This window comes from Mustela nivalis (genome assembly GCF_964662115.1).
Source record: "Mustela nivalis genome assembly, chromosome: 17".
Lineage (NCBI taxonomy): Eukaryota > Metazoa > Chordata > Mammalia > Carnivora > Mustelidae > Mustela > Mustela nivalis.
In genome coordinates this window covers 21,096,879-21,110,043 of record NC_139036.1, presented here as the reverse complement: position 1 = coordinate 21,110,043, position 13,165 = coordinate 21,096,879, and the positions used below count along the sequence as shown (strand labels likewise).

The 13,165-nt window shown below is 54.0% G+C and overlaps 2 protein-coding genes across 8 annotated transcripts in view; one reads left to right on the top strand and one right to left on the bottom strand.

The window, feature by feature from the left end:
• Positions 1–287: 287 nt before the first annotated feature.
• VTN (vitronectin) lies at positions 288–3,335 on the bottom strand. Its single transcript, XM_082707150.1, has 8 exons — positions 3,094–3,335; positions 2,876–2,995; positions 2,479–2,799; positions 2,259–2,398; positions 1,841–1,997; positions 1,485–1,637; positions 728–1,072; positions 288–486 (listed from the first exon to the last, which is right to left on the bottom strand). The coding sequence occupies exons 1-8, from the start codon at positions 3,155–3,157 to the stop codon at positions 374–376; spliced, it is 1,413 nt and encodes a 470-aa protein (XP_082563276.1). The 5' UTR covers positions 3,158–3,335; the 3' UTR covers positions 288–373.
• Positions 3,336–4,331: 996 nt separating this feature from the next.
• Positions 4,332–13,165, top strand: part of SARM1 (sterile alpha and TIR motif containing 1) — a 22,894-nt gene continuing 14,060 nt past the window's right edge. For 2 of the 7 annotated variants that reach the window (XM_082707082.1, XM_082707083.1), the window contains exons 1-3: positions 4,338–5,374; positions 11,667–12,285; positions 12,721–12,933. In XM_082707082.1, the coding sequence (XP_082563208.1) occupies positions 4,905–5,374; positions 11,667–12,285; positions 12,721–12,933 (1,302 nt within the window). In that variant the 5' untranslated portion in view covers positions 4,338–4,904. Of the gene's footprint in view, positions 5,375–11,666; positions 12,286–12,720; positions 12,934–13,165 lie in introns of all 7 variants that reach the window. The other 5 variants (XM_082707080.1, XM_082707084.1, XR_014304847.1 and 2 more) reach the window with 4 other exon arrangements.

The following is a 13,165-nucleotide window of genomic DNA, read 5'->3' as shown; positions in this document are numbered from 1 at the left end:
GCAAGCCCAGGGCTGGGAGGGGCACCGGTGGGCATCATCAGTGGGGTTCAAGTTCCTGCTGATGTTGGTAGGTTGGTAGGGGCTGCTTAGCTCAGGCAGAAGGCTAGCACTCATGAGGCCCTCCCCAGCCCAGAGTTTTTGGGGTTCACAGGGCCTGAGCCCAACGTGGACTGGACACAAGGAGGCTCTCCTCCCCCAAGACATCATGACACTCCAGCCTCCCCTCCTTTCCCAGAGCAAATCCGTGCCTCCTGTCTGTCCACCCCAGTCAGGACAGTAGTCTTAAATTCAGGGTCAGGGGATCTTTATTGGGCTAGATGGAAAAGGTTGAGGAAGGAATAGTGGAGGGCCCAGCTGTGTGGGCTCAAGATTCCTACTGGTGGCCGGGGCCTGAGCAGCCCAACCAGTACTGGGCAATGGAGCGTGGGTAAGGAGGGCTCACTGTGTCCACTCGCCGTGTGCGAAGGTTGACTCGGTAGTACTTGTCTGAAAGAGAGGTTGGGAGAGGGTGTGTGAGACCCAGCCCCACCCTGCCCATCCCTGCCCTGAGAAGGAACATGTGGATGTCTCCTGGAAGGGTAAGTGAACATCCAAAATGCAGCTAAAAGACTCCCACCCTGTCTTTCTGGAGTCACCGCCCAAGAGCCATGTTCAGCCCACGGGGGACCAGGGACAGCAGGGAAGACCCAGCTGGGCGAGGAGCTGCAAGGATGGCAGAGGCCCCCACCTTGTGAGAAGAAGTAAACACTTTGGATGGGTTCGCAGGTGGCAGGCACAAGCCAGTCCATGTCGTAGTCATAGTTATAGGTGCCCAGGCCGCTCTCCTCACTGGAGAACCAGGACAGCCAGGTTGAACGGGATTGTCGATGGGGGTTCTGGCTGCGGCCTCGGCCACGGTGACGGTTACGGCGTGAACGGTAGCGCTTACGGTTGCGGCGCTTAGACTTGGCCTTCTTGGCCCAGGATCGGGGAGCTGAGCCCGAGATGTAGATGCGGCCGGCCATGGCCGCGTCCACCTGCGTGGGCACACCGGGCCAGTCCTGGCTGATGAATCGGGGCTGTCCAGCACCACCTGTGGTGGGGGATGGGTTAATGAAAGCCCTGGGGACCTGTAGAGTTCATCTGGTACCCAGCAATAGGCTGTTCCTTTGCCCAAGGACACTGCAAGCTCATGGCAGAGCACAGCCCCTGGGCCCTCTGACTCCCTGTCCAGTGCTCTTTCTCCTGGCCTTTCTCCACGACAAGCCTCCCCACTTGCCTCAGTCACAGCCCCTCCTCCTGCCGGCCATGCCCTTGGCTGTGCTAGGCAAAGTCCAGTGTGCGGGGTCCAGGTGGACCTCCCCCCAAAGGTCAACAGAAACAAAGTCTGGCCTGAGCAAACAGCTTTTGACCCATTGCTCCGCTATCACAGCCCCCTCTGGCTGGCAGTGCCCTGGCCCTCCTGGCCCCAGGAGGAGAAAGCGAGACTTGCCCGCCCTCCATACCGGAAGGTCTGTTCCAGAAGAGAAGCTCGAAGATGGTCTCCCAGCTGTCCCTCTGCAGCAAGGCAAAGTGTTCAAACACGGCAGACAGGGAGCTGCCTTCACACTCCTCCTGACTGGGCTGCTGCTGGAATTCATACTCCCAGTACTGTCTCCCTGAGTGAGGAGCCGGGATGGGGGAGGGAGGCCGGGGGTGGGGAGGAAATGTGTGAGCAAGGCTGGAAAGCCAGCCTCAAGGCTGCTGAAGATGGGAGCTCCTGGCAGGGGGTGAGCCTAGTTTGACCTTGCCCCTAGAGTAGTGTGGAGGCAAACCAAGACCACCCCACTGCCTGCTCTTTCTCCCACCCCTCCCTTGGTACCCTTGAAGAAGTAGACCCGCTCCCGGCCACTGTAGCTATGAGCAGGGAGAGCCAAGGCTGCATCCACGTTGTCTGGAATGCCCTTGAAGCCTTCAGAGATGTTGCGGGGGAAATCGGGGTCCAGGACACCATCCTCAAAGCGCCAGTACTGATTACCCTAAGGGGTAGAGAAGGAGGAGGGAGTTAGGAGGTAGCTGGTTGGGTACAGGCTGAGTCCTCCACCCAAGGTGCAGCCATCCCAATTCTAAGCTTGTCACCTGGGATCTAGAGCCCTGGGTTTCCCTGTCCTCAAGAGCCCCAGTCACGAACCACAGGCTGGGATCCTGCCTTCTCGCCTGCCCTAGTCCTGGGCACAGCAACCCTCCTCCCCTGCCCAGATTACCCTTGACCCTGACCCTCAGCCTCCAGGGCCTGATACCTTGAAGAGATAGGTCTTCCCCTGACAGTTGATGCGGGTGAAGGCAGCATCAATGGGGCCCTCAATGCCCCAGACATCTTGGATAAGCTTGGGATATCCAGGCCTCACTGCCTCTTCATCCAGCTCATAACAGTACCGCCCTAGAGTGCGGGAGGCTGTGTGAGGGAGGGGAGGTTCCAGGGGCAGACCCCTACCCCCCAAGACGTGCCCCTGGAGTCACCTCGAAAGGCAAAAAGGGAGCCATTCTTGAGGTCAGTGAAGGCATCAAAGGGCTTCCCACTGCATAACTCCTCCTCTGCTGGGGACTCAGGGATGACTTCAGCCTGTCCCTCAGGCCCTGAAGCCTCCTGTCCAGGTCCCGGCGCCTCTTCCTCTGGGCTCAGAATCTGTATCTGGGTGGGAGTCTCTTCAGGCTGGGGCTGCAGGCCAGGGCTCAGCGTGGTGCTCTCTGGCTGTGTGAGGACGCCCGCCGAGGTCCCCTCAGGGTAGTCAAAGGCCCCGTACTCATCTTCTGGCAGAGTGAACACGTCCCCACGAGTCACTGCAGGCAGAGTGGGTGGTGGTGAGTGTCCAGCCGGAGAGGGGACCCCAGGCCCACCCAGCCCCTCCAGACACACCTTGGGGTTTGCACTCGGCCACGTAGTCCTCGCAGCAGCTCTGGTAGTAAGAGCAGAGCTCGTCGCACTGACACTTCCTGTCCGCATTGAAGCCCTCAGTGCAGCGGCCTTTGCAGGACTCTGTGGGGGAGGACAGGTCAGTTGGCATGGCCAAGCCCAGACCACCCTTGCCCACCCTTCATTGGCCCCAAAGGCCACCGGTACCCTCTTTCTTGCACCTTGATCAGCCAGAACAACCCACGCCAGCAGGGTGAGCAGCAGCAAAGGCCTCAGGGAAGCCATAGCAGGCCCCTAGCTTCCAGCCTGGTGAACTGGGCTCTGCGCTCCTAGAGGTCTCCGCTGTGGATGCTTGAGGAAGGGAGGGAAAGGTGGGGACTGGGAGGGAGGGAACCAGAGAAGAAGAGCTGCCTTCTCTCCTGTTCTGTTTGCTCAGTCTCTGGCCCAACCCCCAGTGCCCTGGATCCCAGAGGCTGCTGTAGCCAAGGGTCACATTCCTGGAACTCTGGGCCTGGGAGAACTGTGATTGGGATTCTTGCCAAGCTCAGTGTCCTATCCGAAGGGAAGTGGCACAGTGGATCTGGAGGACAGAACGAAGGCCCACTGTGCCCCTCGCAGGCTGTGTGACTTTGGGCAAATGGTTTTACCTGCCTTGGCTTTCTTTTTGGTCAAGTGAGACTAATTAAACCTGCGTCGTGTTGTGTTGGGGGTTACACAAGCTAAAGCAGATGAAATGCCCAGGGCCTGGAGTAGCGCCAGCTTCATTCTCTGTAAATGGTTATTTATCTGTGATCTGTTTGATCAGGCACATCCCCGACTGAGTGTCTCACCCACCCACTGTATATTTAGGGCAGGGAAAGGGGGGTTGGAGGAATGCTGCTAAGCACCCTGGGTAAATGTTTTTATTTAAAAAAACAACAACAACAACAACAAACAAAAAACAGATTTTTCGTGTTTAGGTTCAACTCTTGGTGCATTGATTTCCCCAAGCTGGGCTTCACAGCATAGCAGAATTGGGTGACTATGGACCGTTAGGATTGGATTGGATTCCTTGGTCTCCCAATAATTCACTGCTCCTTGGCAGGTACTGCTCCCTGTCTCCACCTCCACCCACCTTCTGTGGGTAAAGAATAGCCTTGTTCCCCACACTTTTAGACTAAGTGGCATCCCTCTTTCCAGAAAGAGAAGGTCCGATTTTGTGCCCACTCTCAGGGGTCCATGGGGCTCCTGAAATCCTGCCACCACCTGGAAAAAAATTATTCTTGGCGTTTCCAACAGACTTTTTCCGTTCCATAGTCAGAGAGGGCTGTGTCACTTTGGGCAATCTCTTTTCTATGAGCTCCAGTCAGTTCTGCTGTTAAATGGGAACGCTAACCCCTATCCTGTAGGCCTGTCACAAGGCTTCCCTGAGAAACAGGCATAAAGTTGTAGAGAATTGTTCTTATGATTGCTTGAACCAGGGGAGGGGGCACGCTCCACGGTGTTGCCTTCACGTTGCAGTGTCGCGGGATTTGCGGGGAAACCGAGGCAGCCCTCCCGCTCTGCACCCTCTCGCCCTAGTCGCCACCCCACCCCTCAGCTGTGGAGGTGGCTGGGGGAAGCCTGGGTGTGAGGCTACGCAGGCCGCAGGGGAGGAGTCCCACGTGACAGAGAGGCGGGGTGTCAGCTCCGCGACTGTGGCTTCTCAGGGGCGGGGCCGCTGCAGAGCATCTCCCAGCCGGAGCCCCCCTTTGTTCCTCTTGCTGCCTCCTGGATCCGCCGGCGTCTGGATCCATCCCTCGCTCCCCTCTCGCTCCTCCCGCTCACCCCTTGCATCCGGGCCCGCACCCCTTCACCCAAAAGCTCGGTCCCAGTTCCTGCCCTTTTCCCTCCCCCAGATTCTGGCCAGCGCCTTTGCCTGGTAGGTAGCCTTCTGTCCATCCCTCCCTTCTGCACCTTCTTTTCCCTGAATCCGTCTCCTGTCCCCCTTATCCCCAAGTCCCGAGTCGCTCCGCCCTTTCGGACCGGGGATGTCCCCCGTAGCCCCGCGCCCATGGTCCTGACGCTGCTCCTCTCTGCCTACAAGCTGTGCCGCTTCTTCACCATGTCGGGCACACGGCCCGGCGGCGATCGGCTAGCGGTGCCGGGGCCCAACGGGGGCGGCGGCGCGGGCCCATGGTGGACCGCGGGCGGCCGCGGGCCCCGCGAGGTGTCACCCGGGGCGGGCACTGAGGTGCAGGGTGCCCTGGAGCGCGCGCTGCCCGAGCTGCAGCAGGCGCTGTCGGCGCTGAAGCAGGCGGGGAGCGCGCGGGCCGTGGGCGCCGGCCTGGCGGAGGTCTTCCAGCTGGTGGAGGAGGCCTGGCTGCTTCCGGCCGTGGGCCGTGAGGTAGCCCAGGGTCTGTGCGACGCCATCCGCCTGGACGGCGGCCTCGACCTGCTGCTGCGACTGCTGCAGGCGCCGGAGCTGGAGACGCGCGTGCAGGCCGCCCGCCTGCTTGAGCAGATCCTGGTGGCTGAGAACCGGTGAGGGTGCTCGCGGGCTGGAAGGTAGAGCGCGGGGTGCTGTGGGGTGACAAGGGCGGTCCGCGGCCTGGGTCTCTCGTGTGAATCGCCCTGTGCCTTCTCCCGCCTCACCTCACCAAACCCCTGTACTACCCCCCTGTTGGGGATGAGCGTGTCCGTTTTACAAATGAGGCTTGGGAAAGTTTCATGCCTGGCAGGGAGTCACAACACAGTGAACTGATGGTTCAGCCAGGATTCTCCTGGGACTGGTGGGGTGAGGAATGAGACAGGGAGAAGAAGAATAGAGTATAGCAGGACAGGAATTTGTCCCTGGTTCTGAGGGTGGAGCTGGGACCCTAAACTCACAGACCTCCTCCCCACAGGCACGAGTGCCCTTCTAGGCTACCTTCTCACTGCCACTGAAAGGAGGAGAACACACTGCTCAAGAAATGGGGTAGGATTACTGAAATGAGTGCTGATCTGAGGGTTACTTGCCTCCTTTAGGCCACCCCCAATCCACCTTCTGCTTCCTCCTTCTTCATTTTGGCCCACATAACAAGCCAGACATGATCTCATCCTGCGGCTGCTCATGGGGAACAGAAGGTTTTCTAGTGGGATCAATGGGTGAGAGAAGAGGAAACAGGTGAGGAGCGAGGCAGGGGCCAGAGTGTGTTTTTTCCGTACCTTCCCCACATTGGGTCGAGATACAGTAGGGGTTGTCCAAGTGGGGCCTGGAAGCCCCTCTCTTGCCTGCCTCTTGAGATCTCCCCCAGAATATGAGGACTCTTACACTCATTTTCTCTCCCCTTCTATGCCAGAGCAAATCAAACTGTCACTCAGTAGTCATGTGCTGAATTCTCAGGCCCCTCAGATTTAGAAGGGTTTGGGAAGGGTCACTTTCAATTCATGCAGTTTTGTGATGTGTGATGAGTTAGGGATGCTTTCCTTACCATTTAAAAAAATTAAACATAACCTGTGGATGATGGAAATGAGAACAACCATCAGAAATACATGAATGGAGCAATTTAAGTTGGGAGAGCAAGTTAGGGTTCTGCTTATTCAGAAAGTCACTAATTTCCCATCTACCATCAATCATCAGTACATTTGGAGGACTAGCAAACGGAGTGGGTGCTCCCTGGATGTGGTGGGGCACAGGGTGACGGCGTACCTGGTAGCCTGGTATGTGGGGTGTGGCAGCTATAATTAGAACCCTTGGAGAAGCGGTGCAGCCAACACCCGAGGAAGAGGAGGGCGGCAAGAGGCAAACTTCACTGATATTTTTTTCAAGGTTGAAAATAACAACACTCACCTCTTACAGAATTACTGAAGGGAGGAGTCACACTCACCATTGTCCCTGATCTGGGGAAACCACGCATTGGTCCTGACAGCACTTCAGCACCAAGGACAGAGCCCAGCAAGCCCCTTGGCTGTCGGATTTTTTTCCCCAAAGAGAGGCAGAAATCTCCTCAACTTTTAGTCTACTTTGGGTGGAGGCTGGAAGGAGAGAAGAGAGGTGACACACTGAGAATTTGTGTTGATAAAATCTTGCCCTTCCATCAGCCAACCTCCTCGTAAAGGAAGTCCCTCAATCAGTGCACCGCTCCTTTTCCCATTCCTTTCTTCCCAGAGCGCTGCTACACCTGTTGACCAGGAGCCTAGATCACAGCGTCCCGCACCCCCAAATGTCAAGAGAAATCCAACAGGGTAGGATCCTCTGAACTTGATCCCATGACACCAGTGAGGGCCCCATGTGACTGCTAGCCTTTGAAATTTATAGTCCAGCCCCATCAGGAGACCAAAATTAGGTTAAATGGTTTAACTCTGGTTGAATGAATGAATTTCCCCAAAATACATAGTTAGTAAGTGGAGGAGACATGTTTAAAAAGTAAAACAAGGAACGCCTGGGTGGCTCAGCCGGTTAAGCCGCTGCCTTCTGCTCGGGCCATGGCCCTGGGGGCCTGGGATCCAGTCCCACATCGGGCTCCCTGCTCACCGGGGAGGCTGCTTCTCTCTCTGCCTGCCAGTCTGCCTGCGTTTGCACGCTCTCTTTCTCTCTAACAAATAAATAAGTAAAAATCTTAAAAAAAAAAAAAAGGTAAAACAAAACAGAAAGCTATTGCATATAAATTCAAAAAGTGCAAAGGTACAAAAAAAAGTCCCACACTTAAGAACTTTTCTTTCTACCCAGACCCCCTTCCTGATGCAAGCCAGAAAAACAAGTTGTTGTTGTTGTTGTTGTTTTAATATTTCATTTATTTATTTGACAGAGATCACAAATAGGCAGAGAGGCAGGCAAAGAGGGGAGGGGAAGCAGGCTCCCCGCTGAGCAGAGAGCCTGATTCGGGGCTCTATCCCAGGGCCCTAGGATCATGACCTGAGTTGAAGACAGAGGCCTTAACCCACTGAACCACTTAGGTGCCCTGCAAAACAGGTTTCTTGCACGGTATGTCCTCCCAGAACAATTATATACGTACAAGGATTTACACATATATGTATATTATATATTCATGCTGGTACGTGTATGTGTATGAATTCACCCCTCCTTTGAAGCTGGGATTTGAGTCCAGACCCACAGCCTCTCAGGCTGAAGAAGCTGGGAGCTGAGTGTATAGTTCTCACTACAAGGACATAGTCCAAGTTCTGTGAAGGTGCCAAGGGCATAGGGAAAGGGGAGGGCTGGGGGGTCAACAGATTCAGAATAAAGTCCTCTTAACAAAAATTAAAAATGGGGTGCCTGGATGGCTCAGTTAGTTAAGTGTCTGCCTTCAGCTCAGGTCATGATACCAGGGTCCTGGGATCGAGTCCCAGGTTGGGCTCCCTGCTCTTCAGGAATCTGTTTCTCCCTCGTTCTCTCTCTTTCAAATAAATAAAAAAATGTTTAAATAATAAAAAATTTAAAAAACAAAACAAAGCAAAAAAAGAATAAAGTCCTCTCTGCATTAATATTCCTGAGCAAGCCCTTCCCTTCACTCGTCCTCAGGAAATGAGAGTGTTGGATTAGATTATTGCTTAAACACATCTCCTGGTTCTGATATTCTCAGAGTTTATGTGGTCAGATTGTTCTGGAAGCACAAAGTATAGATGAAGGATCTTAACCTTGGATGGAAGACAGATGCAGGTTTGAACCCCACCTATGCCTCTTACCAGCTGTGTAACTCTAAGCATGACATGTAACTTCCTGAACTTTGGCTTTCTCCTTGGTAAAAGGAACAAGTGAATGATTGGAACCCACCTGTTCTTTTGGACTTTAGGGAAGCTCAGTGATCAACTCAGAAAAGTTGTTGTGCCATGTTATGGGCTCAGCTGGGACCTACAGTGGACACAAAGTCACAAATGTCACTGTGATGCTCACTGGGCAGGGACTCCCTGCCTGGCTGAGTCTCTTAAGTCTTTAGGGGTAATGTCAGTTGTGGAGGACATCATTTGTGGAGGTCAGGGAGATATAAAACTTTCACCTCTGCCTAGAGTGTGCCAGCTTTCCTGCCTGCTGTGCTGGCATCCACGCTCCCTCCCTTGGACATTTCCTCCCTAGAGCAGTCAGAGTGTTTCCTAAAACCCATGTAAGAGCAGGTCACTCCCCTTCCTGAAGCCTTTCAATGGCTCCTCATTTGCCATCGAAATAAAGTACAAATGCCTGGAGAAGGCTCAGAAGGTCCCCAGGACCCTTTCCCTGCTCTCCCCCTTTGAATCTTCCACCTCAGCCACTAGAAATGGCTTCACTTCCGTGTGGCTGAGGTGGGGGCAGATCCCCAAATGCACCAGCTCTCAGATACCACCCAAGCCTTTGCATACATCTGCGCCTATAATACAATGTCCACAATCTCCCCTTCTCCTCTTCATGAATGTCCCACCATCTTCCCCAATTAATACCCTAGGCACCCAACCAATATACTTAATGTGTGTCTTTATATCTGTGTCCCGGTAGGAACTTTATTCTTGTTTTGTGTGCATGTATTTTTAATTTACACAAATGCAGGGATGCCTGGGTGTCTCAGTTGGTTAAGTGTCTGCCTTTGGCTCAGATCATGATCCCAGGGTCCTTGCTCTGGGGCGGGGGGGGGGGGGTCTGCGTCTCTCTCTCCCTCTGCAGCTTGTGCTTTCTCTCTGTCAAATAAATATAATCTTTTAAAAAATTTATACAAATGGTGCTATTATATAGCACACTCCAGTTCATATTTTTATTCACTCAGTAGTATTTTTTAAAGATTTTTATTTATTTATTTGACGCAGAGAGAGATCACAAGTAGGCAGAGAGGCAGGCAGAGACGGGGGGTGGGGAGTAGGCTCCCCGCCGAGCAGAGAGCCCAATGCGGGGCTCGATCCCAGGACTCTGAGATCATGACCTGAGCCGAAGGCAGAGACTTAGCCCACTGAACCACCCAGGTGCCCCAGTAGTACGTTTTTAAGATCCTTCCTTCATGTGCTATGGTATCATCTGTTCAGTCCCTTGTAACTGCTCCATAGCCTTCCAGAGTGGGTAACTGCCATGTTACCTCTCCACTGTCCCAGGCTCGACACCAGAATGCCACTATCTTCCCCCCTCACAAACAACCCTGCAGCCTTTTCCACATTCTTTTATGGATCTGTGACAATTCCTTTTTAAAAAAAAAAAAATATTTTATTTATTTATTTGAGAGAGAGACAGTGAGAGAGAGTATGAGCGAGGAGAAGGTCAGAGAGAGAAGGAGACTCCCCGTGGAGCTGGGAGCCCGATGCGGGACTCTATCCCGGGACTCTAGGATCATGACATGAGCTGAAAGCAGTCGCCCAACCAACTGAGCCACCCAGGCGCCCAATCTGTGACAATTCTTAGGGATATAAATTCAAGAGTCCCAATTTCCGGCTCATAGGGTGCATATCTCTTTAACCTCACCCACGCATCCCAGCCTGCTTTCCAAATTGACCGCCCCAGCAAGCACCTCTACCCAGAGAGCTTCAGGGTAGTTCATGGCCCCTCACACTGCCAACCTTTTCTGTTACCCAGCTTCTGCTTTTTGCCTATCCAATAGATGTAAAGTGATAGCTGATTTAATCTTCACTTCTCTAATTACTAATGAGTTAGAGCATCTCTTAATTTGCTTGTTAACATTGTGGATTTCCTCTTTTGTAAATTGCCATTTATATCCTTCGCCATTCCCTATTGAATTTACTGTCTTCTTCTTGTTGACTTGACTATTCATATCTTCTATATATGACATCTTGTTGCTTTTATATTTTTCCTTATAGGTTTTAAATATTGCAAATATCTCTGGCCTTCTTTCTATTACTCAAACATGCCAAGCTCACCAGCCCTCAGGGCTTTTGTCCTTGCTGTTCATTCTGCCTGTTACATTCTTCTCCCAGACACCTGCAGACAGGAGTCTCTGGATATTGCACTCTTAGATTTCACCTCCTCTGCCGCCCACTGTCCTCCTCCACTGTCCATTACATCACCTGCATTTGCTAGCATAATAGCCATCTCACTCTTGTCCTGTTCACTCATTGTTCCCTTGCTTATTGTTTGTCTCCATATTAGCTGTATATAAGTTCCAGGCTCTCTTAGGCCCTGCTCAGCTTCAGTCCCTAGCATAATGCCTGACACACAGTAGTTCCTCAATAAACATCTGTTGAGTAGATGGATAAATACACCCCAGTCACACCACATGAAGTGAGAGGTTTGAGGGCAAGGCAAAGAGGGGTGTACTTAGAGTGATGCTTCAAATGATGATAAGAAGTTAACACTTAGTAAGTCTTCCCGATGGCAGGCTTCCCCTGTGGGAAGCACTTTACATGGATTTTCCACACTGGTACTCATAATGACCCTGTGGGGTGGGTACTCCTTTTATCTTATTTATGAGATGAAGTTCCTTATTTAGGAACAGAAGTTGAATAAAGGAAGGCACTCAAGATCCCACACATTTCTAGACCAAACAACAACAACAACAACAACAAAAACCACACCCCAAAACAAACAAACAAACAACAAAAAAAAAACAAAACCCAAAAAACAAACAAACAAACAAACAAAAACCCACCAGCTCCCAAGGGATCTTCTCCAGAGTTAGGGTTCTTAACCACACACACTGCAGGGCAAGAGGCAGCGTTAAGGGAGGAGTTGGGTGTGGCCAGGATGGAGCACCCTTATAATCGTAATGGGAGGAATCTGTCCTCGCAGGGCAGGTGGAAGGGGGAAGCAGGGAGGTTAATGCTCTCCCTCACATTCTATATGACACCAATGAGGCCAGAGAGGTTAAATGACCGGAGAGGTTAAATGGTCAGCCTTCACCGGTGGTACCGCCATTCCATCATCCCTTGTCCCACTTTGTTTCGCCAGGGACCGCGTGGCGCGCATCGGGTTGGGCGTGATCCTGAACTTGGCAAAAGAGCGGGAGCCGGTGGAGCTGGCGCGGAGCGTGGCCGGCATCTTGGAGCACATGTTCAAGCACTCAGAGGAGACGTGCCAGCGGCTGGTGGCGGCTGGTGGCCTGGACGCTGTGCTGTACTGGTGCCGCCGCACGGACCCGGCGCTGCTCCGCCACTGCGCGCTGGCGCTGGGCAACTGCGCGCTGCACGGGGGCCAGGCGGCGCAGCGGCGCATGGTGGAGAAGCGCGCGGCCGAGTGGCTCTTCCCGCTCGCCTTCTCCAAAGAGGACGAGCTGCTGCGGCTGCACGCCTGCCTCGCGGTGGCCGTGCTGGCCACCAACAAGGAGGTGGAGCGCGAGGTGGAGCGCTCTGGCACGCTGGCGCTCGTGGAGCCGCTTGTGGCGTCGCTGGACCCCGGCCGCTTCGCCCGCTGTCTTGTGGATGCCAGTGATACAAGCCAGGGTCGCGGGCCCGATGACCTGCAGCGCCTCGTGCCGCTACTGGACTCGTCGCGCTTGGAAGCGCAGTGCATTGGAGCTTTCTATCTCTGTGCCGAGGTTGCCATCAAGAGCTTGCAGGGCAAGACCAAGGTGGGTGAGGAGTGGGAGTGGGGACAGGAGTTAGAGAGCATCTGGGAAGGCTTCCCAGAGGAAGTGACATTCAACTGGGACTTGAAGTACACATTAGAGTTAAGTGAAGCAAGCAGAAGGATGAGAGACCAGTTACTGGCCTTGAAGGCAAGACCGAGGGTTTTAAGCAGGGAACATGCCTGGCATTCGTACGGAGAGCTCAGCCTTCATCCCAGGGAGATGGAAGCTGTTAGAGGGGAGACATGAGGGGGAGAGTCGAGAGAGTTTCAGGAAAGGGAATGAACGGAACTAGGTGATCTATAGGATGAATGCAGGGCTAGGGCAGATGATGGGAGTTTCAGCGCTGAGAAGAGGCGAGGGGAAGGACTGGGAATCTTTGTGGGGATGGCTGGTGAACTGGGGGACCCTAGACACTCTCTCCCCTCCCCTCCCTAGGTATTCAGCGACATCGGAGCCATCCAGAGCCTGAAACGCCTGGTTTCCTACTCCACCAATGGCACCACGTCGGCGCTGGCCAAGCGCGCGTTGCGCCTGCTGGGCGAGGAGGTGCCGCGGCCCATCCTGCCCTGCGTGGCCAGCTGGAAGGAGGCCGAGGTCCAGACGTGGCTGCAGCAGATCGGCTTCTCCCACTACTGCGAAAACTTCCGGGTAGAGCAGCGCATCCCAAGGGCGCGCGGCCGCTAGGGGCGCCCTGAACGAGGCAACAGCGCCCCCTTGCGGCCCGAGCGCCCGCGGCGCCAGGGATGATTTTGGGGGTGGAAGCCTGTACTCCACCACTTTCAGGGTAACACTAATCCGGGTCCCATCCGCCTCCCCCATCGTCGTCTCCGGTTGTCTTTTTTTTTGCATCTTGTGCTTGGGGTCCAACGGCTGAGGAGGA

Coding starts and splice junctions, on each gene's coding strand:
- VTN (XM_082707150.1), bottom strand. CDS start 3,157: ATGGCTTCCCTGAGGCCTTTGCTGCTGCTCACCCTGCTGGCGTGGGTT. Junction 2,996..3,093: donor GGTTGTTCTGGCTGATCAAG/GTGCAAGAAAGA, acceptor CCTCCCCCACAG/AGTCCTGCAAAGGCCGCTGC. Junction 2,800..2,875: donor GGCCGAGTGCAAACCCCAAG/GTGTGTCTGGAG, acceptor CTCTGCCTGCAG/TGACTCGTGGGGACGTGTTC.